The sequence below is a fragment of the Macrotis lagotis genome, chromosome X (genome assembly GCF_037893015.1).
Source record: "Macrotis lagotis isolate mMagLag1 chromosome X, bilby.v1.9.chrom.fasta, whole genome shotgun sequence".
In the NCBI taxonomy this organism is placed as follows: domain Eukaryota; kingdom Metazoa; phylum Chordata; class Mammalia; order Peramelemorphia; family Peramelidae; genus Macrotis; species Macrotis lagotis.
This window is the reverse complement of record NC_133666.1, coordinates 31,597,632-31,621,816: the sequence shown is the minus strand read 5'-3', so window position 1 is coordinate 31,621,816 and position 24,185 is coordinate 31,597,632. Positions and strand designations below refer to the sequence as shown.

The 24,185-nt window shown below is 38.9% G+C and overlaps 1 protein-coding gene across 3 annotated transcripts in view; it reads right to left on the bottom strand.

Moving 5' to 3' along the window:
* Positions 1-24,185, bottom strand: part of ADGRG4 (adhesion G protein-coupled receptor G4) — a 68,047-nt gene that overhangs the window by 18,909 nt on the left and 24,953 nt on the right. For all 3 annotated transcript variants that reach the window (XM_074201077.1, XM_074201079.1, XM_074201078.1), the window contains exons 4-6: positions 7,264-7,799; positions 5,524-5,627; positions 3,858-3,979 (exon numbers count right to left, since the gene is read on the bottom strand). In XM_074201077.1, the coding sequence (XP_074057178.1) occupies positions 3,858-3,979; positions 5,524-5,627; positions 7,264-7,333 (296 nt within the window). In that variant the 5' untranslated portion in view covers positions 7,334-7,799. The remainder of the gene's footprint in view (positions 1-3,857; positions 3,980-5,523; positions 5,628-7,263; positions 7,800-24,185) is intronic.

Genomic DNA, 24,185 nt, shown 5'->3' with positions numbered 1-24,185 from the left:
CATATAATAAGATTTATGTACCATTTTCATTTTGTTCTATCAAGTATATGGGAATTATATCTGGTGTTTGTTATATTTAGAATAAAAATAAATGTTAAAATATTTTTTAAAAATTTCTTCTTTTGATGATTATTTCCCTATCTTCTGACTGTTTATCTGTTCTTAAATATTTAAATGAGTCCCCCACACACACACACATCTACAGATTTGACCTTTACCAGAGAAGTTTGCTGCAAAGATTTTTTCCTAGTTAATTATTTCCTTCTAATTTTTTTTTTGTTTGTGTAAAAAGTTTTCAACTTTATATAATCAGATTTTTATCTTCTGTGATTCTTTCTGTCCCTTGGGTGGGCAATAACTATTACTTTATCCAAAGTTAAGCAATGTGTCTCCTTCCCTGCTCTTCTAATTTGTCTATTATGTGACCTTTTATATCTAGGTCATGCATCCATTTGGAACTTTTTGTGGTGTATAGTATATTTGTCTGTACCCAACTTCCATTAGATTGCTTTCTAGTGTTCCCAACTGAGGACAGTGAATAGTGAGCTCCCAACTGAATAGTGAATCCTAATCTCATTACTATCAAACATGCTCTCATGTCTGTTTCTGGACCTTGTCCAATCTAATCTATTCCATTCATCATTTTTTTAAAACTGGTTCCAAATAGTTTTTGATGGTTATTGCTCTACAGTGTAGTTTGAAATCTGGTAATGCTAGGTACCATTCTTTCTCACCTTTCCCTCCCATTATTTTCCTTAAGATTCTTGACCTTTTACTCCTCCAACTGCATTTTATTATTTTATTTTCTTGTTCTCTAAAGCAACCCTTTGATAGTTTAAGTTGTATGGCTTTGAAAAAGTTGATAAATTTGAATATGATAGTCATTTTTATCACATTAGTATGGACCATCCATGAGGAATACATATCTCTCCACTGATTTAAATCTCTCTATTTCTAGAAAAAGTGGTTTGTACTTTTATCCATGTAATTCCTTGGTAAGTGGACCAATTACCTACAATCCTTTAAGAATATTCCTCTTTCAGAACTTGATTATACAAATACAACTTTTACCAGATTATCCATTGCCATGGGGAGGGGGGAGGGAAGGGAGGGTGGGTAGAAAAATGTGGAACTCATAAACTTGCAAATGGATGAATGCTGAAAACTACCTTTGCATGTAATTGGAAAAAATAAATAAAAATTTGAAAAATTAAGAATAATATAGTTACCATGCTTATTCCCTTTAATCAGGTCTGTTTTTACTACCACCTTATTTGAAACCATGATTGCTATCACTGTCTTTTCAAATTAATGTGAAGCATAAAGAATTCTGCTTCAGAGAGGGTGGAACCCAGATACTGGAATAAAGGTAGGGACTCACTAGACCTCTGTCAAATTCCTCTCCAAAAACCTTTAAAATAATGCTTCAAGGGGGCGGCTAGGTGGCACAGTGGATAGAGCACCGGCCCTGGAGTCAGGAGGACCTGAGTTCAAATCTGGCCTCGGACACTTAATAACTACCTAGCTGTGTGGCCTTGGCGAAGCCACTTAACCCCATTGCCTTGCAAAAAACCTAAAAATAAATGATAATAATACAAATAATAATGCCTCAAAATGAATTCTGAAGTGACAAAAAACCACAAAAGGATGGAGTAAAATGGTATTTAACTTCAAAGGACAGCTGGAAAGGTCTGTCTCCCTGGAGTCAGAGGACAAAGGCAAAGCAGCTCACCCACACTGGAGCTCCCATCCTCACCCAATCCCTCTAAGTCAGTCGTGGGAGCAACTGAATCTGCCATAGCAACTTGCATCTCCTAGAACTCTTGACCCTGTTGGTAAGAGGGTTAGACAACTGTTTATTTGGGTTTTTTGTTTGTTTGTTTGTTTGTTTTTAGTTATTTTTGCAAGGCATTGGGGTTAAGTGGCTTCCCCAAGGCCACACAGCTAGGTAGTTATTAAGTGTCCGAGGTCAGATTTGAACTCAGGTCCTCCTGACTCCAGGGCCGGTGCTCTATCCACTAGACAACTGTTTAAAAGATTACAGGGGACCCATAGTTGGCATTAGATCTGGAATCAGGAAGACCTGACTTCAAATGTGGTCTTAGACATTTACTAGTTATGTGACTGCGCAACTCACTTTACCTGTGTTTGTCTCAGTTTTCTCATCAGTAAAGGAGGAATAATAACAGCACCTACCTCCTAGGGTTGTTATGAGATAATATTTGTAAAGTACTTTGCAAACATTAAAATGCTATAAAAATGCTAGCTATTATCACTGTTAAATTCTCTGGAGTATTGAGGCCTATCCCTACTTCTATCCTTACCTAAAGTTGGGTCTAAACCACGCTAAACATTTATTTTTTTGCTTGTTTTTGCAAGGCAATAGGGTTAAGTGGCTTGCCCAAGACCACATAGGTAATTTTTAAATGTCTGAGGCCGGATTTGAACTCAGATCCTCCTGACTCCAGGGCCGGTGCTCTATCCACTGTGCCACCTGGCTGCCCCTATGCTAAATATTTAAAAGCTTTTCAGAAAGTTTTTCTGATAAAGATCTAATTCCAAATACATGCATGCATTGATTCAAATTTATAAGAAGAGCTGTTCTTTAAAACAGAAATGTCTAAAAACAGGAACAAGTAGTTTTATAAGGAAGAAATCCAAGCTATCAACAACCACATGAAGAATGCTCCAAATCACTAGTAATAAATAAAGAGATGGAAATTAAAGAAAATGAAGTACTACCTCACACTGACAAAGGTGACAAATAAAGGAAAAAATGACAAAGGTTGGAGGGGCTACAGGGAAACAGGCACACTAGCATGGAGCTATGAAGCTCTCCATCTATACTAAAAAGTGATTTAAAACTAGACCCCCAATGTCACCAAAGTGGGCATACTCTTTGGCCTAGTGTTAACACGACAAGTCCTAAATCCCAAAGAGATTAAAGAAAGAGGTAAAGGAACCAACTGTACAAAAATATTGTAGTAGCTCTTTTTGTAGTGGCAAAGAAGTGGAAACCGAGGGGACATCTCCATCAAATGGGGAATAGTTGAACAAAATCAGGTATATGAATATGATGGAATACTATTGTGCCATAAAAATGACAAAACAGACTGTTATAGAGAAACCTGGGAACACTTGTATGAAATGATGCAGAGTGAAATGAGCAGAACCAGAACAATTTATACAATAATAATATTATCCAGATAAATAACTCTGAAGGACTTAAGAACTCTAATCAGTTCAGTAACTAACCTCGATTCCAAAAGACTAATAATGAACACTACCTACACACCTCCTGACTGAGAAGTAAATGACTGAGGGTATAGACTGAGAGATATAATTTTTATTCAAGACCAATGTAGGAATTTGTTCTGCTTGACTATGCCTATTTGTTACAAAGGATTTAGTTTTGGGGTTGTTTTTTCCCCGATGGGTGAGATAGGAGGAAGAAATAAATGTTTGCTTGATTTTTAAAAAGTGTTTTTAAACAAGGGACACCCCCTCACCCCTTCCACAAAACACACAAAACCACCAGCTACATTCCATGATATTTCCCCAAATTTTATCTAACAAAGACAGTTTAACCCTATAGAAACTGGTCAAGTATTTTCTTGAATTTTTTCCCTGTTTGCCTTCTGTCCCCTGACTTCTGGATGGTCCAATTATATTTAACTCAAAAACAGATTGTTGATAAATGGTGTCCTAATTGTCCTAACATTTTAAAACCTGCTCACTTCATTTTTCAATTGGTCAGACCTCTTCTTTTGTTCTCTGCCCTTGAAATGTGCATAACAAGTAGGTAAAGGATATCAGTAATATAGAATTACACATGAGAAAAGATTGTGTCAACTTACTGAAAATTTTGGTAAATCACTATTGTCATTCCCATAAAAGTAGAAGAGATTGCAGATCCAGAACATGTTATGGTCCTTAAGGCATGTTCGTTGAATTCATCCACCTTAGATGTAGACAAATACTAAGGAATGGAATATATACATATTAGAGATTCAACATAGGAGACCTGTAGCAAATACTGTATGCATCCAAAAATGCAAGGCTCTTGGGGTCTGCTACTAATCACTTCTGCCCATCACCATCCATAATTTTTTAAGCTATGGTCTTGAAAACATCTTTCATTCCCCTTAATACTTCCCCTGGCAAACAATTTAGGTTCAGGGACTCACCTTCCTACCCTGCTAAGAATTCTTGGTTACACAATATGTGTGTATGTGGATGGATGGATGGATGAACAGACAGATGAATAATATGAACAGACAAATGAATAATACACACACACACACACACATAGATATATCATGGAAATAAAAGAATAGTCACAGAAGCACCTGTGGAGGGATGAAGAGGTGGGGGTGGTGTCACAGAAGCAGGGTGGAAAAATCTGAGGCATCTGCCTTTAATTTAGTGCCTATTATGCTGTAACACAATGCCTCCTTAATATAGGAATAAAGGAGGTATCACTTCCAGGAAAGCTCCATGGGATCACAGAATGTCAGAGCTAGAAGGGACCTTAGAGATTATATATTCCAACTCCTCTATCTTTATAGATGGATATTAAAGAGTCTTCACAGAAGACATAACATTTGATCTGGGGTTTAAAGAATGGTCATGTGGAGATGGAGGGAAAGTTCAGCTGTAAGGTGAAAGGGGGAGAGCATTTCAGGTGCAAGGCGTTAAGGTGTAAATATGTAATGAGAGGAAAGAACAGGATATGTTCAGAGAACAGAAAATAGTCCATTTGGGCTATAGTGAAAGTGGAGCATATAGATGGAGGGAGAAAACTGTAAACTTGTAGAGAATTATCCAAATTGTTGACAATCTTGGAAGTTTGCAGTTTGTTTTGTATGTAATGGGGAAGGGCTTAAGGCAGGGGCATGGGTTAGACATACTAATCTGGAAATGGTAGCTAGAAAATACATTCAATGGCTAGTAGGAAGTAATAGGGAACTTTTTTTTTTAACAAGAGTAGAGGCAGTTGGATGATTACTGTGAATATACATTTAATATAGTTAAACACATATCACCTTTATTAGATTGCTTTCTGTCAGGAGGGAAAGGAGGGAGGGAGAAAAATGTGAAACTCAGAACCTTACAAAAATGGTTGTTGAAAATTATCTCTGCATGTAGTTGGAAGAATAAATAAATAAAATATTTTTATAAAAGAATAGAAGACAGTAAGGAGGGTACTAAAAAGTGTGGTGATTCTGCCTGAACCCCTATAACCACAGTCCAGTAGAGGGGACCTAAATTTATCTTGGGGTACCTGAGACCCGGGATAGTACATTTCCAGCAATAATCTCATGTTTATCATTCCATCTACATATTTGAATATTTCTTTCCAGGGCTTTAGGTCTGATCTACCCCAGGGCCTTAGAGACCCCAAAGCAACAGCTTTCACTTACCCAAAACTTTCTTCTGTGACTCAGCTTACATGCAAATGTTGTTTGCAATTTAATGACATTCGCCTCAATTCTCTCTGGGAAAGATTCATGGCCAACTTACCATTAAGATTCCAGAGTGAGTAAGATGATTACACTGACAGGTTGTATAATTGATATCCGTTTTGTTTACTTTACAGTCTGATAAATTCCATCCACCTAGTCCATCTGCAGGACACAGAAGGGAATTTCAAAGCAATTTCATTTTTCTCAGAAATGTTCAGCTTTGCATTGGGCAAACACCAAGTGAATGAGTATTAATGATTGGTTTTGTCTGGAAGGATGGTGAAATAGTAGCATAACTTAAAACTGAAATCCAATTAAGTTGAAAAGGCAAAATGACTATGGGGACTTAAGCATATAGCATAACTTCTCTTTTGCTAGGATGAATTAAAATTAGCAGTGGCAATGCCTCTACCCGATACAAGTGATGGAAGGAAGGCTGGTCTGAAAGACAACTGGTAGAAGGGAACAAGAGGTTCTTGGAGTTTGGGAGGGAGTTATGGGATCATAGCTGAACATTTGGGCATCCCTTGGGGGATGCATCAGGACTAGCAAGGCAAATGGCCACTGGACCTGCTGAACTTGCCAGAGGAAACTATGTGAGTATAGAATTTCTTTGAGCCCAAACACGAATTTCACCCTACAAGGCCCTAGATTGATGCCTAGGTGAATTTTCCAGATTCTCTGATCCCCTAGAGAATGTCTCAGTTGTGCTTGTAAGTATAATAAGGACACAAATCATGATCAAAATCAAATTACCTTCCTGTAGATCTAAGGAACCAGAGCATATATGGAGTAGTGTCTCAGAAAACAGCTCCAGAATAAGCAATTTCCTCTAGAACATATCCTTTCAGGGAAACCCCATAGTCTCTACAGGCTCAGGAAGCAAAGTGACTTACCAGAAGATGGCATTGCCATCTATGCATTTACATATAGCCATTCTCAGACTTCTAGGCATTGAGTTAGAGGTGGGGAAAATGGTGCAACATGCTAGTTAGGGCTCTTTCACAGATTGTGAAAAACCCCAGCCACCCACCAGGGATGTGCGGTCAGAGGAGGCAGGGCCTCCCCTGATATCAGGAAAAATAAAAAAAAAAAATGATAATGGTGAAATAAAATAAATAATACTTGCTCACTGCTCTGTTATATATGTAATTTCTTTCTGATTCCAATCATTTCATAGACAAAACCAACTGAATTTCCGTATTTTATCCTCAAATATGGAAAAAAAAACTTGAGGTGAAGCAGTATGCAGCTATGCCTCACCTCAGATTGCAGAATCCCTCACAAACTGGGTAGAACACATAAAATAAGCACCTGGCTGTTGCTATTTCTCTGTTTGTCACCAGTGGAATGTTTGTAGACTTTTTTATTATATAGACTCATTTTCCATAGTTTAGATGAGGTATTTCACTCATGTGTATATTTAATACAGCTGATCTTGATTTTACTCATCGGAAAAACCACTAGATGAGGCAGTCAGTACGTCTGCTTCCGTGAAAACGGAGTGTGTATTCGGCATCTATTAGGCTCAGTACCTCTGCCTCCCTGTAGGGGGTCTGCGTGTCAGTACTTCCACATCCCAGAATGGGGGTGTGCTCACACAGTCTAAATCTTGACTAAAAACTGTTCATGCCTCCCCACTCATGGCCTTCACCCCACGTCATTGCCACCCACCCACTCACTCACAAATACAAGAACCCATTTGATCCAATTCATAACGTACCAATTAATTACCCTCCCACTCTACCCACCTAACCCCCACCCCTGCAAAAAAAAAAAAAAAACACCTGTCACCCACCTGTTGCTTTGGTTGAAAGAAGAGTGAAAATCAGGTAGAGAACTATCCCTGCCTTTCCTTTTCCCTCCATCTCTTGCAGTTTTTTCCGTAAATCCAGGGATGATTTGACGTGGGCCTTTTAATAAACTATCTCAGGTTGCCTGTTCGCCCATGTAAGTTCATGGGATATTTACCAAAATCACAGGGCCAGAGGTTTTTAAACTTGAAAAGGCCTCGAACGTCTGCAGTTCCTCGTAAGCCAGACAGATCTGAGATCGAAGCAAGAAGCCAGACTAGCTCGCGATCTTGAAGAGTTTTGATTGGATGGAGGAAACATGTGATATTTCTCAGCCAATTAGAAAGCAAAGTGGTAGTTGTCAAGATAAAAGTCTTTTATACTGTCAGTCACGTGATTGCGCTTCTTCTGAACCTTTCTTTTTCAGGTTTTTGTTTTGCAAGGCCAATAGGGTTAAGGGACTTGCCCAAGGCCACACAGCTAGGTGATTATTGTCTGTGGTCGGATTTGAACTCAAGCATTCTTGACTCCAGAGCGTGCCCTGATTGGATGGAGGAAACATGTGATATTTCTCAGCCAATTAGAAAGCAAAGTGGTAGTCATCAAGATAAAAGTCTTTGGACATTGGGTCATGTGACTGGGCTACTTCTGAAGCTTTTTTAAAGGATTTTTGCAAGGCAAATGGAGTTAAGTGGCTTGCCCAAGGCCACACAGCTAGGGAATTATTGTGTCAGAGAGTGGATTTAAATTCAGGTCCTCCTGACTCCAGGGCCAGTATGCTAACTACTGTACCACCTAGCCACCCCCCCCCTTCTGAAGCTTTAAAATCCATGTATTAATTAAAGAGCCTTTCCTGTTACTTTCATGGAACTTTGACCCTAGATTGCTTCATATCACACTAATAATTTAGGGCAGTGTGTAGAGAAGATAGGACCTGGACAGAGGAAGACCGGAGTTAAAATTCTGTTTTAGACATTTGTTAACTCTGTGACCCTAACAAGTCACTTAAACCTCTTTGGGTCTCCATTTCCTCATCAGTAAAATGAAGACAATAATAATGTTCGCCACTCACAGTATTGTTTTAAAGATCAAATGTGAAAACATTAATTTGAAAACCTTAAAATTACCACTATGGTGATGATTGTTATTATTGCCATTATTATTATATTTTCCTTCGAGTTCCTGTCACTCCTGCTACTACCAACGACCAACAGAATGAAAATCCAAAATATTAGGCCATCCAAACATTTCATAAGACCCATAGAATATAACAACTAGAAAGGCCTAAGAGAAGATCTGGTTCAATATACCCCATTTTGCAGATGAAGAAACTGAGGCCCTGAAATGTGAAATGACTTACCTAAAGTCCCATAGCTAATAAGTAAACCTCTGTGACCCAGAGCCAGGACTTCTGACTCAAAGGTCAAGATTCTGTACACTTAACTGAACTGCCTTTTATACTCAACCTCTAAGGTTATTAAATGATTTGTGGTTCCTTTTATTGTTTAATAAGAAATTTAGCACTTTTAATTATATTTTGCTCATCTTAATAGTGAGATTCTTTTGCATTCTCTCAGTATATATATACCAATAAAAGGCAAGAGAAGGTAGCCCCAAAGTTTTCTGGGTGGCAGAGGAAATTCCTCCTGCATGTAGTTGAGCACAGGTGGGAAATGGAAAGGAGGTCACAGTTTTATATGACTCCTCCTCTTCTCCTGTCTTTCCCCATAACATTATTCCTAAAGACCAAGCCAATAAAAGATCCAAGAAACAAATTTCTCCCAAGGGAAGTTAGAGGAATTAAATGTTGCCTGCCATAGTCACCATTCTTCTTAAAATCCCAGAATACACGCTGTACATGAGTCCGCTTCTGGAGGAAATAGAACCTAGCATGAATGAAGTCTCTTTTTGAAACATTCAGGCAAAAACTTAAATACTTTACTGATTTTGTTAGTTTGGGAAGCTTTGCTTTCATAGACACATCATTTCTTAGTCAGTTTTAGGGACTTCCTTGTGGATGAAAAGACTCCCCATGTTTAAACAAGATCTAAGGATCTGCCAGGTACTCTTTAAAATATTTTATGAGGCGTTTGGGGATTTGACATCCTCTCCTAATCAGAGGATGAGCTTGCAAGTATTTCCTATGCTGATTGAATTAGTTTTATGATATCATGGCTCAGACTTCACCTCAGAAAAAAGACCAAATTAGGACCTGAACTGAAGTTGAATCTTATTTGTTCTAGGTTGGTCTGCCTCCTTACTAAGCCATAATGAACTCAAATCCTGTGATGGCCAGGGCAGAGGCAGAAATAAAAACCTAGTGGCCAAGTAGGGAAGATTTGGGCACTGGGGTCTTCAGGAAGGGGAATTAGGCAACAAACCCAGAATGGCTGACATTAAAATTCATAGGATCCTAGATTTGAAGTTAAAAGGGACCTTAGAGGTCATCCAGTTCAATCATCATTTTACAGATTAGGAAACTAAGTCACAGAAGGGATGTTCAGTGGCTTGCCCAAAGTCATAAAAATGATGAAAGCAGGATTGAAACCCAGGTTTTTGGACTCCAAATCCTGTGGACTTTCCCCCTGGACTATGCTTCCTCTAATAAATTACCAAGTAGAACATTGATTAACTTCTTTCTTATTGGCTAGAAATAAAGTCAGTGAAAAATGTGACATGCCTTATTGTTCTAGAATCAATAATAATGATGACATCAACCATAACCAGCAATTATATTATACTTTAAGCTTTACAAAACCTTTTATACACATTACTTCATTTGATCCTCACAACTGCCCTGGTTGTCTATTATTATTCCCATTTCGCGTATGAGGAAAATGAGATTGAGAGAAGTCAACCAACTTGCCACAGGTCATCTAGTCAAATAAATGTCTCAGACAGAATTTTGACTGAAGTTTACCTGACCAGTTCTGCCCTCTATCCAATGTGTTTCTTAACACACAATCATTAAAATTTTACACTTGGAAAATTACCTGGTCCAACCTATATCTAAGTAGAAATCCTCTGCTTGAATACCTCTAAGGACAGAGAACTCACTACCTGTAAAGGCAGTCTCTTTTGCTTTGGATTAGTACGGATTGTTAGGATATTTTCCCCTTTTGTTGAACTGAAATCTGCCTTGGGCCTTTTAGATTAGGGAGAATACAAAAATAATGATACATTTTTTAAAAAACTGAATCAGGGTTAACAGTTAAGGATGGTTCACAAAATAACTGAATTGCAGGGGTGGAAAGGTGCTCTAACACCTACATGCAAAAGGATCTCCTTCAGAGGCAGCCAGGTGGTACAGAAGAGCACTGGCCCTGAAGTCAGTAAGACCTGAGTTCAAATGCTTCCTCAGATCCTTACTAGCTGTATGACCCTAGGCAAGTCACTTAACCCAGATTACAAAAAAAAAAAGAATGTCTTCCACATCAAATATGAGTAGTAGCCACAGCTGGCCTCTAAGAGGCAGAACATTGCACTGAGACAGTTCTCATTGTTAAGGAGTTCTTCCTCTGTTCAGCTTCAGTGTGTCTGTGTGTGTATGTGTGTGTGTGTGTGTGTGGGGGTGTCTTTGCAATGTCTGCCCCTGGCTGCCCCCTGCCACCAGGCAAATAATGTCTGATCCCTCTTACACATAATGGTGCTTCCTTCAAAAATTTGCAGACAGACACAATTCCTTCTCTGCCCCCCCGCCCTCCCCCCACTAACCATCCCAAAGTCTTCCCTTCTCCAGGACAAACATTCTGAGTTCCTGCCATTGAGAAACAAGCAAACTTGAGTTAAGATTCCCCTTCTGATACCAACAAGCTGGCCTGTGCAGTGGACAGAGGTCTGGGCCTGGAGTCAAAAAGACCTGAGCTCGGGGGGGGGGGGGGGGGGCTAGGTGGCACAGTGGATAAAGCACCGGCCCTGGAGTCAGGAGTACCTGGGTTCAAATCTGGTCTCAGACACTTAATAATTACCTAGCTGTGTGGCCTTGGGCAAGCCACATGACCCCATTCGTCTTGCATAAACAAAAAACAAAACAAAAAAAGACCTGAGCTCAACTTCAGACACCCCCTGGCTATGTGACCCTGGGCAAGTCACTTGACTGCTGTTTGCCTCAGTTTCCTTAAATGTAAAATGGGGATAAAAATAACAACAGTACTGTGAGGTTCAATGAGATCAAATACATTTAGCACAGTGTCTGGCCCATAGTAACCATATAAATATTAACTATTTATTGATATTATTAGTATTATTATTAAACATTCCAGCTGTGTGATTATGAGAAAATCACTTAATCTCTCTGGGCCTCACCTTCCTCATCTGCAAATCAGTGATAATCATGCCTGCCTGCCATACTTTCTCATTCACTTGTTGTGAGGTTGAAATAAGATAAAATATGTTAAGAACTTTGTAAACTTTAAAGGTCTATGTCAATATCAATTATTATTTTATTCTGCCGACTGCGCTGAATCCACATTTATTCTGAGCTATTTATTCACAATACATCTATGTTATTAGCCTTTTAACTCTGAGAAGTTGTTATGCATCATTGGACATAATGAAGAAGAAAAAAGATTGGTGATTTCAGCAGTATGGGTGCTAATTGTAAAAGACTTTCTCCAAGGCCACGCCATTAATAAAGATCTCTGGACCCCAAATCCAGGTCTTTTATCCCTTTCCCACACTGCCTTTCTTTAATAATGGCTTCTAGGGTTCATTAAGTTTTAAAAAGTCCTTTCTTCACAACAGCCCTCTGAGATTTAAAATTTATATTCCTCTTCCCATTTCACAGAAGAGAAAACTGAGGCACAGAGAAATTAGTTGACTTGCCCAAGGTTATACATCTAGTGTTAAGTGTCAGAACCCAGATTGGAGTCTAAGTATTACTATAAAGGGGTTCTAGGCTGAACAAATGTAATTATGATTGAGGACTCTTCTGAGTCTGAATTCTTTCTTGGGTGTAGAGAAGGATCATTGTGGCAAGTAGGCCAGCCCTTGGAGCCCTTGGCCACCAATAAGGACTGAAGCCTACTAGAGCTAAAGGATAGCTACTAGCAGTCAAACATTACTCTTCTTCAGGAATCAGATCAGCTAACTAGGAAAAATTTTTAAAAGCACACACACACACACACATGCGCATGCATGTGTGTGTGTATATATATATATATATATATATATACATATGAGTCTAGAATTTAAATGAGAAATAAAAGAATGTCACTAGGATTGTAACTAGAAATTGTTAAGCCTTGTGCTGACACCACAAACTCTACTTAGGGCAAAGTGACACAAAATCCATTCTCAGAAGGGGGCAGGTAGAGACACAGCTGGAGGCGGGGGCTGCTAGGATAAGTAAGCTGAGAAGGGAACAAACTCAAGCACAACCTATCCTTCACAACTAGCTTCCAAAATCTGTGATTCATTCAAAGAGCATTTATTGAGTACTAAGACAAAGTTGAAGACTCCTTGCCCTCAAAAGAATTTTCTTTTCTTTTCTTTTTTTTTTAAGGAAACATCTGTTGTTCCCTTGTGGCTAAAGGACAACAAGTGTTATTGCCTCCCTGTACATTTGGCACCCTTGTACAACAGTTCAGTTGCCTCAGCCTAGTTGCAGCTGGCCCTGTTACTGCATTTCCTTTGATATGCTGTAATGTGAACTCTATTGGGTCAGCCAGGTTCTGAATCGATGTATTTGCAGCACTGGCACTCACAACATAAGTATCTAAGCTTTCATTTTGGGAAATGTGGTGCTGGAATATAAACAAAGAGTAGAGTTTGGTTCAAATTCCATTAACTGAAGAATGTAAGTGCTGGAGAAGAATTGCCAGAGCATCTCTAATCCTTTCATTTCACAGAAAAGCAAAAGTTCACAGAGGGAAGCACTCGATGAATTCATCTGACCAATAAAGGCAGAGTGAGAACTAGAATCCAGGGCTCTTGTCTCCAATCCAATGTTCTTTGTGCTGAGGGGTCTGAGAGTGGGCTCCCCCTGAATGACCATTCTAAGCTCCCCCTGAATTTCTCCTGATTGTAATAAATAAGTCAAAATTCGAGGCAAAGAAATAAGGGATGGATTGTTGTGTATGGGGAATGGTAAGGAGGCCAGTTTGGCTGGACTGGAGAATATTTGAGGAAGTATGATACAAAAATCAATCATATTGAATCCAAGTGATTAAATATTGATGTCTTTTGTTTTGTACATCAAATAATTTATACACACATATATGAGTATATATATATATTTTTTTCACCCCCTACATCAGGAATAGGGAACATCTGGCCCACAGGCTGTATAAGAAATCATTGGTTCTGGTGCTGTCATGGCAACTGTAGGTAGGATTCAAAATTCAATAAATCTAGGAGCTTTTTAGGGGTGAATTAATGAAATATTTGATCAAATAGAGCAGGCTAATTTTTAAGTTGAGAATTTTATATGGTCTGCAAATGATGTTCTAAATATCCAAATGGTCCTTGGTATAAAAGAGATTTCCCTACCCCTACCCTACATACACACAATGTTGTTTGCCCTTCATTTTCATAGTGAACTAATGATATCACAGGGTGATAGCACACATGGGTGATATGACACATGAATGAATTGGATTTTAGTGCGGCAGAGGTGAACAGTCATCAGCCTCACTCTCTAGAAGTCCAGGGGCAATACAAAAGTTGGGATAACTGGCAATGACCCAGGATGAAATGGATGACCTTGGTGTCTCCAATGTCTGACCAAGCTCTGGGTACTCCACAACATGTGCTTCAACCACCTTCATGGCCAATGAAACAAATTATTCTCATCCTTCCATTCCATCATATTCTCATCCTTCCATTCCACCAGGGGGTGCCTTCATATACTTGGGGTAGACATCGTCCCAAGTCACCTATGGGTTTGAGGCCTGTCATTTATCCTCAACTTGGTTTAGCCTGTCTGCCGAGATGGTCCTACCAGCATGTGGCCGCTGAGTATGCTACAGCTTCTTGGAGTCACAAGTGAGAGTTGGGTGACAGGTGGATACCAAAGACCTCAGCAGCCCTGAGGAACTAGTCTTCCCTGAATAGTCCATACATTGTACTACACACACACACACAATATTGAAGGCCAAAGAAAAACAAGCTAAATTGACAAAATGACCCTCTATCATACTCTGCAATGTTTGCACTCGCATACCTTTCATCATCTGATTTCCTAAAAGTGATCCTAGATTCTGAAGGCTCTGCCAACAGAGCCCGTCCTCCCATGTTGGAAAGGCTTCAATCCAGAGCATAACAGCGCAACCTTATCTCTGATGTCCAAGGACTAGAAAGACCAAATGTTGAGGGAGGTCTTATCATTGACTATTTGGCTTAATCGTGATTTCTCTAACCTGTGACCAGGGATTCCTCCCATTGTGGAAACATGAGAGGCATACATAGCATTGGAAGGTTCATTTTAGCAAAGTCCTTTTTATCCTTTTTGGTGAAAAATATTAATGTCTATAACTAATTCCACAATTAATCTATGCAAAATCAGTTTATATCTTATCCTCTATTACCATTCAAAAGGAATATGTGCTATGGATGGCCTCTGCCATTAAGAACTTCTTTTTTGGGTGGCTAGGTGGCACAGTGGATAGAGCACCGGCCCTGGAATCAGGAGGACCTGAGTTCAAATCGGACCTCAGACACTTAATAATTCCCCAGTTGTGTGGCCTTGGGAAAATCACTTAACCCCATTGCCTTGCAAAAAAAAACCCTAAAAAAAAAAAAGAACTTTTTTGTTTGTTTGTTTGTTTGTTTGTTTGTTTTTTGCAAGGCAATGGAGTTAAGTGATTTGCCCAAGGCCACACAGCTGGGGAATTATTAAATGTCTGAGGCCCGATTTGAACTCAGGTCCTCCTGACTCCAGGGCCGGTGCTCTATGTGCAACCCAGCTGCCCCCTTAAGAACTCTCAATCTAGTTGGAGAGAAAGGAAACATTAATAACTAGCAAATAACATGCCAATATTTGGGATTCCCCCTAGACAGGCAAGAAATGGCCTGGAGGCCCTGGCCCTAGCAAGATAAAACAAAACCTGACCTTTCAGAGTCAAAGGATCTGGGGCAGCAGAAACAAAACTATTGATTTTTCAAATGATTTCATCGTCTAGAAGAGAGATTTCAAATTGGCATTTCTCCTAAGTGCCTCTGAATCAGATGAAAATGTAATTGAGAAATGTTTAACAAAGTAAACAGAAAGATAATACAAAATGGATAATGTTAATTTGTGGTTTTCTAAGTCAATATGCACCCACAGAGATCCATTTCTACTTGAGTTTGGTGCTGGACTCTAAAGAACCCTGAGGAATTAACTAAAAATTAATTTAAAAATAACTTGAACAAAATGTCAGGATGTAAAATAAATCAACATCAGTTATTGGCATTGCAGTATATTACCAACACATCTCAGCAGGAAGAGACAGAAAGAGAAATTCCATTCAAAGTGACTTTATACACATATAATATATTTGGGAGGTCTACCAAAGACATACTCGGATGCTATAAGAATACAACCTATAAAATCCTCTTAATAGAAATGTTTATTGTTGTTCAGTCATTTTTCAGTCATGTTAAACCATTTGTGATCCCATTTGGGATTTTCTTAGCTAAGATACTGGAGCGAAGCTACTGGACTCGTTTGCCATTTCCTTCTCCAACTCATTTTACAGATGAGGAAACTGAGCAGTTGAGTGACTCACACAGTTAGTGTCTGAGACCAGATTGAATTCAGGAAGAGAAATTTCTATCTGGGTTTCTACCTACTTTATCACCTAGCCACACTTTACAGAAATAGACTTCAATAATCAGAGAAATATTCATTGCTCTTGAGTAGGTCATGACAGCCTAATAGAAATGTCAATACTACCTAAATTCATTCATGTATTATGTGTCATGCCAATTCAAATCTCCAAAGAATTATTTCATAAGAACTAGAAAGATAATAGTGAATTTATTCATTATAATAATTGATTCATTATCTGGAGGAACAAAAGGTCAAGAATCCCAAAGAAAACATGAAAAAAGTGGAAAGGAAGGAAGCCTAGCAGTGCCAGATCTCAAATGATACTACTAATGAATCATTAAAAAAGATTTAATATTGGTTATAAAATAGAGGTCAATCAGTGAAATCCATGAATTAAGTATACAACATACAGACCAAAATAAACACATGGGCCCTGCTCTCCTGATTGATGAGTCCCTAGCTAGGTCTATCATTTCATGAGGGGTTGCAGTCATGCTCACTTAACTTTCAGATCAATTCCCTCCCCCATTCTAGGCTTTTCAGCCCTTTGTGTTTTAGCTTCCTCTATTAAAATATAAACATCTTGAGAGTATGTTGCATCAGGTTTTACTGGTTTTGCATAGTCCCTAGCTGAGTCTTTTTTTGCAAGGCAATGGGGTTAAGTGGCTTGCCCAAGGCCACACAGCTAGGTAATTATTAAGTGTTTGAGGCTGGATTTGAACTCAGATACTCCTGACTCCAGGGCCAGTGTTCTATCCACTCCCTAGCTGAGTCTTAATAAGTGCTTATTTATTTATCTATCATCTATCTCTCTATCTCTCTCTATCCAGTTAGATATCTAGTGAGGCAGCTAGGTGCCATAGTGGATAGAGCAGACTCAGGAAGATCTGAGTTCAAAATCCATCCTCAGACAATTACTAGCCATATGACCCTGGGCAAAGTTACTTTTCCTCCATTTGCTGCCGTTTCCTTTTCTATAAAATGGAGAAAACAATAACACACTGTAGTACTTCATATAGCTCTTCCCAGTTTTCTCTGAAATTGTCCATTTAGTCATTTCTTATGGTACAATGATATTCCGTTGCAATCATATACCATAATTTGTTTATCTATTTCTCACTAGGTGGGTGCCCCCTTAGTTTCCAGTTCAAATTGTCATTACCAAAAAAAAAACTGCTTTAAATCTTTTTGTCCATATGGGTCCTTTTCTTCTTTCTTTGATTTCTCTGGAGTATGTGCCTAATAGTGTTATATATTGTGGGATCCAGATGAATTTTCCTGCAGCCCCTCCAGCATCTATCCTTTTTCTTTTATGCCAATTTTTCCAGTCTCATTGATATGAGCTGAAACTTCAGAGTGGCTTTAATTTGTATTACTCTATTTGTGATTTGGAGTTTTTTCATATAGCTATTGATGGTATGGATTTATTTTTCTGAAAACTATTCATATCATTTGAACATTTATTTATTAGGGTATGGCTTCTTATAAACTGGAATCAAACCCTTATACAAGGCACTTTTAAGCTATTAAATAACTAAGTACTAAAGCTTAAAACTACATTAAGATTTTTGGGGACATTCTGCAAAAATTATTAGCTATTTTACTTGTTTTAACTGCATTCGTTTTATTTGTATGAAAAAATTTTTTAATGGACTCAAAGTGAAGAAAGAGATGGACATTTTTGGACATGGCCAATGAGGGAATTTGCTTCCATTTGACTATGAATAATATTTTCAGTGGCAAGTGGAGAATTTGAGGGAGAGAAAATAAATGCTTGTGAATTTAAAAAATGAAATGGAATTTTTAAAAAGAACAGCCATTGAAATATATTTCCCTCCTCTTGGTAGAGAAGTGCACTGTTCAACAATGTCAGAAATGGTTTCTCAATCAGTTTTGCTTTAACTTTGTGTGTGTGTGTGTGTGTGTGTGTGTGTGTGTGTGTGTGTGTGTGTGTTACAAATGGAGTTCAATGATGTGGACAGAGGAATATAGTGGAGAAATGATTGTAATACAAAAAAATACAAACCTCCATATGAATAAACTGGCTTTATTCTTTCAGATTGCACATTAGGTCCCCTCTCACCCTGTCTAGTTCTATCAGATACAGCATTCTATCCCCAGGTAAAATGTTTTCCTTTCTTACTCCTTGGAGCCTCTAGACTACACCAAGCTTTAGCTCAGGAGCCATTGTCTCCATGAAAGCTCTCCCAATCCCTTTGATTGGGACTCCTGCAATTACTTTGTATTTCCTCTGCATATATTTGTGTACATGATATTTTCCATGGCAAATTTTAAGTTCCTTGAGAGCAAAAGTGAGTTTTTTCTATATTTGTTTCCCCCAATACATAGTACTTACAAATAGTACTTGATAAATACTTGTCTTTTTGAATAAAACTCAGCAGGTACTTCAAGCAGTAAAGGTTTATTCAGGTGGTGGGCCTGGGGTGCATTCAGATAATTGTGGAGCGGGGTGGCTAGGTGGCACAGTGGACAGAACACTGGCCCTGGAGTCAGGCTCAGGAGAACCTGAGTTCAAATCCGGCCTCAGACACTTAATGATTACCTAGCTGTGTGGCCTTGGGCAAGTCACTTAACCCCATTGCCAAGATAATTGTGGAGCAAATTAAAGTGAGAAATATTACTACACTAACAAAACAAAATGGTTATCCCCTCCTTAAATGTAAGACTGTACCTTACAGACTGACATGTGCCCAAAGAAGCTAAACAAAATCTTCTGTAGGTCAAAAGGAATTCTCTCCTTCAGTGATTTAGGAAAATATATGATATATGGAAGCCAAAGTCATCCTCTGAGGTGTCTTGTCTAGATAAACCTGTGGAGGGAAACTTTAAAATGAGGGAAGGTATCAAAAAGTCTCTGCCCAATGAGCAGCCCCCCCCCACCAAGTCCAAGATGGCTGCTAGCATCCCAGGTGATCTCTAGAAGACAGAAAGCCTTCACATTTCAAAGAACAGAAGTCATTTTCTTCCTAAAATATGCCGCATACCCCATAGGAATAACTAAATGATCCCTGGGGACACTATGGAAGAAAGGACCCCTTTCCCCAACCCCAGGTAGAGTCTTCTCCTTCCCTGAGACTGTCTTTCAGCATCCCTGGGCTACTTACCTCAAGAGCTATGCCTGCCTTAAAGTAGTAAATGCTAAAGGAAATGCCTTCAAATTCCTCATCCACCTGAAGCACAGTTAAAGCCAATGAGGCTGTAGTTACATTGGTGGTCTTCCCAGAAAACTCCATCTTGTAACCTACTCATTCCATTGTCCTCAAGATACTTTCAAGGACAAAAAAAAATTATTAAAAAAAAACCCCAATCCAAACCATTAGGATAATGTAATAGCTAGCATTTATAAAGTACCTTCAGGTTGGCAAAGTATGTTTCATGTGTCATTTTATTTGATCCTCACAACATCCTTGGGAGGGAAGTACTGTTATTTCCATTTTACAGATGAGGAAACTGAGGTCAAGAGAAGCTAATTGAATTACCCAGGGTATACAACTGGTTTAGTGGCTGAGGCAGGATCTGAACTCAGATCTTCCTTGCTCCATATGCCACACTATCCATTATGATACCTAGTTGCTGTCATTACCTAAAACAAACAAACAAACAACAGTTTCTCAAGCAAATTTCTTATTTTGGACCATAAGAAGATGGGGACTTAGTAGGTTCAACTAAGTTAGAAAAGCTTCACATACAATCCTGGTAATGGACCGTGTATTTGGCATTTGAAGACCAGTCTTGGCCCATCATATGAGGACCAGTCTAACTAAATTTGGAGAGGTTCATCTCCAAGGCCCAGCCATCAAAGGATGAACACTGGAGGACTTGTAGTGTACAGTACTTTCCCTATTCTTCTGGAGTTGGAGTATTAAATTATAAATAACTTTTAGGGGTGGAGGGAGGGAGAGTGGAGATGAGAGGAGTGACCATGAACATGGAACACTGCATATTTTGTAAGATTTATTTTTGATGTAGTGATTAGTTCTGCTGATTTTTTCTCCTTCCTTGTTTTCTTTTTACAAATGACTTTGTATTATGGAAGGAGGGTGGGAGGGGATACAAGAGAAAATTTAAGCTGTGTAAAAACCAAAGGGACTGTGTGAAAACAGTTAACTTGGCAATGAGTCTCCCTCAATTTAACTAAGTTGGTGTTATCTGGGCTTGTGTTAAAGTGATATGCTAATGTCAGTTATTACTACAACTATCAATCACAACAGTGATAATACTATTAGCTAGCATTCAAGTTTACAAAGAGCTTTGCAAATATTACCTCCCCTGATCCTTACAACAACCCTCAGAGATAGGTGCTATTATTATAATACCCATTTTACGGATGAAGAAACTGAGGCAGGCAGAGGTTTAAGTGACTTGCCCAGCATCACATAGCTAGGAAGTGTCTGAGGTTGGATTGAAACTCAATCTTTCTGATCCCATGTCTGGAGCTCTCTCTATAATTAGCAATAAGTCTTAATGAAGGGCAAGTAGAGTATAGGGGAGTCAAAAGGACTGAGTTTGACTTCCAGTCCTATGACTTTGATCAAGTTGGGTTTTTTACTTCTCAGATTCTGTTTCTTCATCTACTTAAGGGGAATAATAATGACTTCTGCTATCATCATCATAATCCATCTGGACCTGAGATTTTTAATCATTTTAGGGGACTCCCAGTATGGAAACTCCTTCTATAGATACAGGTCAGCAACTCATGTGAAACTCGCTTGGAGTACTGAGAAGTTAAATGGCTTACCCATGGTCACATAGTCAATATGTATCAGAGACCCAGGATTTAAGCCCAGGTCTTTCTGACACCAAGGTTAGCTCTCTAGCTACTCTACCACACCGAATTCCATTATTACTATTAAGGACTCTATTGTCCACTGCCTCAAATCCACACTCCTTTGCTTTCATTCAAAGTCTTCCATAATTGCCCAACCCCAACCCATTCCCCTGCTGTTCATGCATGTTAAGCCTGTGTTCTTGGCCTCCTCACTATCCTGAGTTCATACCAAACTCATTCCCAACTCTCTGTGTTGGTTCATGGTCTTGGTCCCTTGTCTGGAATGATGTTCCTTCTTCCCTTTCCTTTATGACCCCTACCTATCTTCTAGGGTTGAGCTTAAGATCCATTTCCTCCAGGAAGCCATCTCCGTCTACTTGAACCTCCATAGATTTTTCCCTTCATGGAACCACTACAACTCTTGTAATCTGAATCATATTTTGTATTGCACTTGTAATAATGATAGCAGAGGGTACTTTACTGTATTCAAAACACAACTCTGGGATGGAAGAAGGGAAGTCACTGCTTATATATTAACTTTGTTAAGACCAGAGGCTCTGAAAAGGTTAATAACTTGCCCATATGAGTAATACAGCTAGTAAGTGACTGGGATTTAAGGAAGTGTCCAGCTCTTCCTCCTCCAAATCTGTGTCTTTTCTGTATCCCACAGAATCTAGACTCAATTCATTTGATTATATCACTAAAAAGAGACTCATAATTCTCTCCTTGAAAACTGCTTGAGGTCAGGGCCCTTATGCTATCATTCATTTGCATCTTTCACAGGCCCTGATGCAGCCTTACAAACATAATAGGCAGATGATTGGTTGAGTCATCTAGCCAGATAATGAGATTTGGGCCATAAGGTGAGTTGCCATTAAGATATAATAACCACTTCACCAAAGTAACAATTGCTTTGTGTCTTAAAGTCATAGAATCTTAGAATTTCAGAGATGGAAGAGATTTCGTTAGCCCCCTAGTCCAAATTTCCTAGCCCCCATTTCCCAAAAGGCATGTCATAGCATCCAAGTAGTCATCCAGCCCTTATTTGAGATCAGTTTAGCTCTGTTTTGAGTCCCCTTTCCTTGGCTCATATAAACCAGTCTGGGCCAAGATCAGTTGGTTACTAGCTATATACCCAACACTATGGATACAAGGAGACAAAGAAATCTAAAAACAGTTCCCGGCCTTTAGGAACTTATTAGATTCGAACAGTTATTTTCTCCCTATGACCCTAAACAAATTCTGCGGCCTCTCCAGGTCACCATTTTCTTCCCTTGATCTCTCTATAGGTAATTTGACCTGACCTCCTCCTATGAAAAAAGATGAAAAATGAGGCCCGGAGAAGCTTGTCACTTCTTCCTTACTCATTGCTTAATAGGGGCTGATCAGGCAGCAAACCAAGCCCCAAAACAACATCTAGTATCTCTAACAGGACCTGTGTTAAATTCAGGCTTAATTCATCACATTTTGAGATGTCAGACACCTTGGAGACAATAATCTTTATCTCCTTTTGGTTTAGGCCCTGGGAACCACGTATCAGACTTAAAATGTACTCAGCAAAATCACTGGCATTCTCTACAAAAGATTGGGAACAATGATGACAAAGCTATGTTAGAGTGAGGATTTTTAAGGACTTCCATCTAAAGTTTTCTCACTAACTTTCAAAAAAGTTTATCTTATTGTTGTAAAGGTTTTTAGACATCATGGCCATGTCTACATAAATCTTCCATCTCCCTGTGAGCCATCCCTTGTAACAAAGAATTGAAAAGCAGTACAATTAAACTAACACACACATTGATTAGGTCTGAAAGCACATGAAACATTTCCTACCTCTTTAGTGAAGGGAGGGAGGTACCTACTTTATAGACTCATCTCCATTTCCCCTTAATTTGAGCAAATAAAGAAACATTGTGCCAGACTGAACCAAATGAAAGTGGGAGACCTTGATTTCAATCTTCCTGCCAAAGTTGAGAGTAAATGTTATCTACCCTATCCAGGTCCCAAGGAGCACTTCAAATCCGAACTTGTTTTTGGAAAAAGGAGAGATTCTTGAGTGATGCAAATAGTCCATATTCCAAAGGAATCCTTCTTGTAGGTAGGGAGTTCTGTGTAGAGCCCACCTAGGTTCATATCTCACTAATCATTCATTTTCTTATAGTCATTTCAAACTTTGCACAGTCATTTATAACATTTCATCAACTCATTTCAGTATTGTAGTTCTTTACACAAATATTAATATTAATCCTATTTTGCAGATGAGGAAACTAAGACTCAGAGAGGTCTAGGTCTGAGGCCTGGGGTCACTCAGCTAGTGTCAGAGGTGGTGACTGAAATCTGATCTTGGGTCTAAGTTTCCATGACTTCTACTTTACCTTTCTTTTTCTTTTTTTGTTTTTTTACAAGGCAATAGGGTTAAGTGACTTGCCCAAAGTCACAGTTAAATAATTATTAAGTGTCTGAGGCCAGATTTGAATTCAGGTCCTCTTGACTCCAGGACCAGTGCTCTAACCATGGCATCACTTAGCTGCACCCAGTTTCCATGATTTCTAGTAGGGGTACTTTTTTTTTTATCTGATAAAAGATTCCAGCCCACAGGAGAAAAAGCATCTGGGACCAAGTCAATGACCTGTGTGAGAATTTCCTCCAGCAACACAGATTACCCCTAATCTATAACTTAAATTCTTAACAAGACTCCTGAGGGTCAGAGATGTTAATGACTTGCTCAGAGCCACACAGACAGACCTACCCAACTCCCTATCCAGCACCTTCTACCATGCTGGGCTGTCTGTCTATAGCAATGGGGAAAGCAACTTCCCTTAGAATTGTTTTGACGACAGAAAAATAGAATAGATCCTGATCGCCTTAAGATGTGGTTGCTATGGCAACCAAATTCTCTGTGCATTCTTTTTCAGCTGAGAAATTAACTGCTGTTCAATATACACAGTGATCACAATAATGTAAAGGAAAATGTTATTAAAATGTATCAGAGCTTGGATCGATGAGTCCATCTATCTTGCCTCCAGAAGTCTGATGAGGAGGGATCTCCCTCCTCCTCTTGGTAGGGAGTTGGTTGAATGGCAGACTCAGAGTGAAATATGTAATGTCAGACACGGTCAATTTTCATTTGTTTTGTCAAAATCTATGACTTTATTACAAGAGAAGATTCCATGAGCGTGCTGAGGGAAATAACAATAACTTTAAAAAATCAATAAAATATTTGTAAAAGAAAATCACTGCTCCTTGGCCAGTATTTTTAGTCTTCTCAGGGCAAGACCTTAAGAATCCTCCACCTAGATCTCCTTTCAATTTATTGTAGAGATTGTCTCACTGTTATGCATAGATCACAGACTAGGAAGTTATGTCTAAATTGAAATTTTGTTAACTTG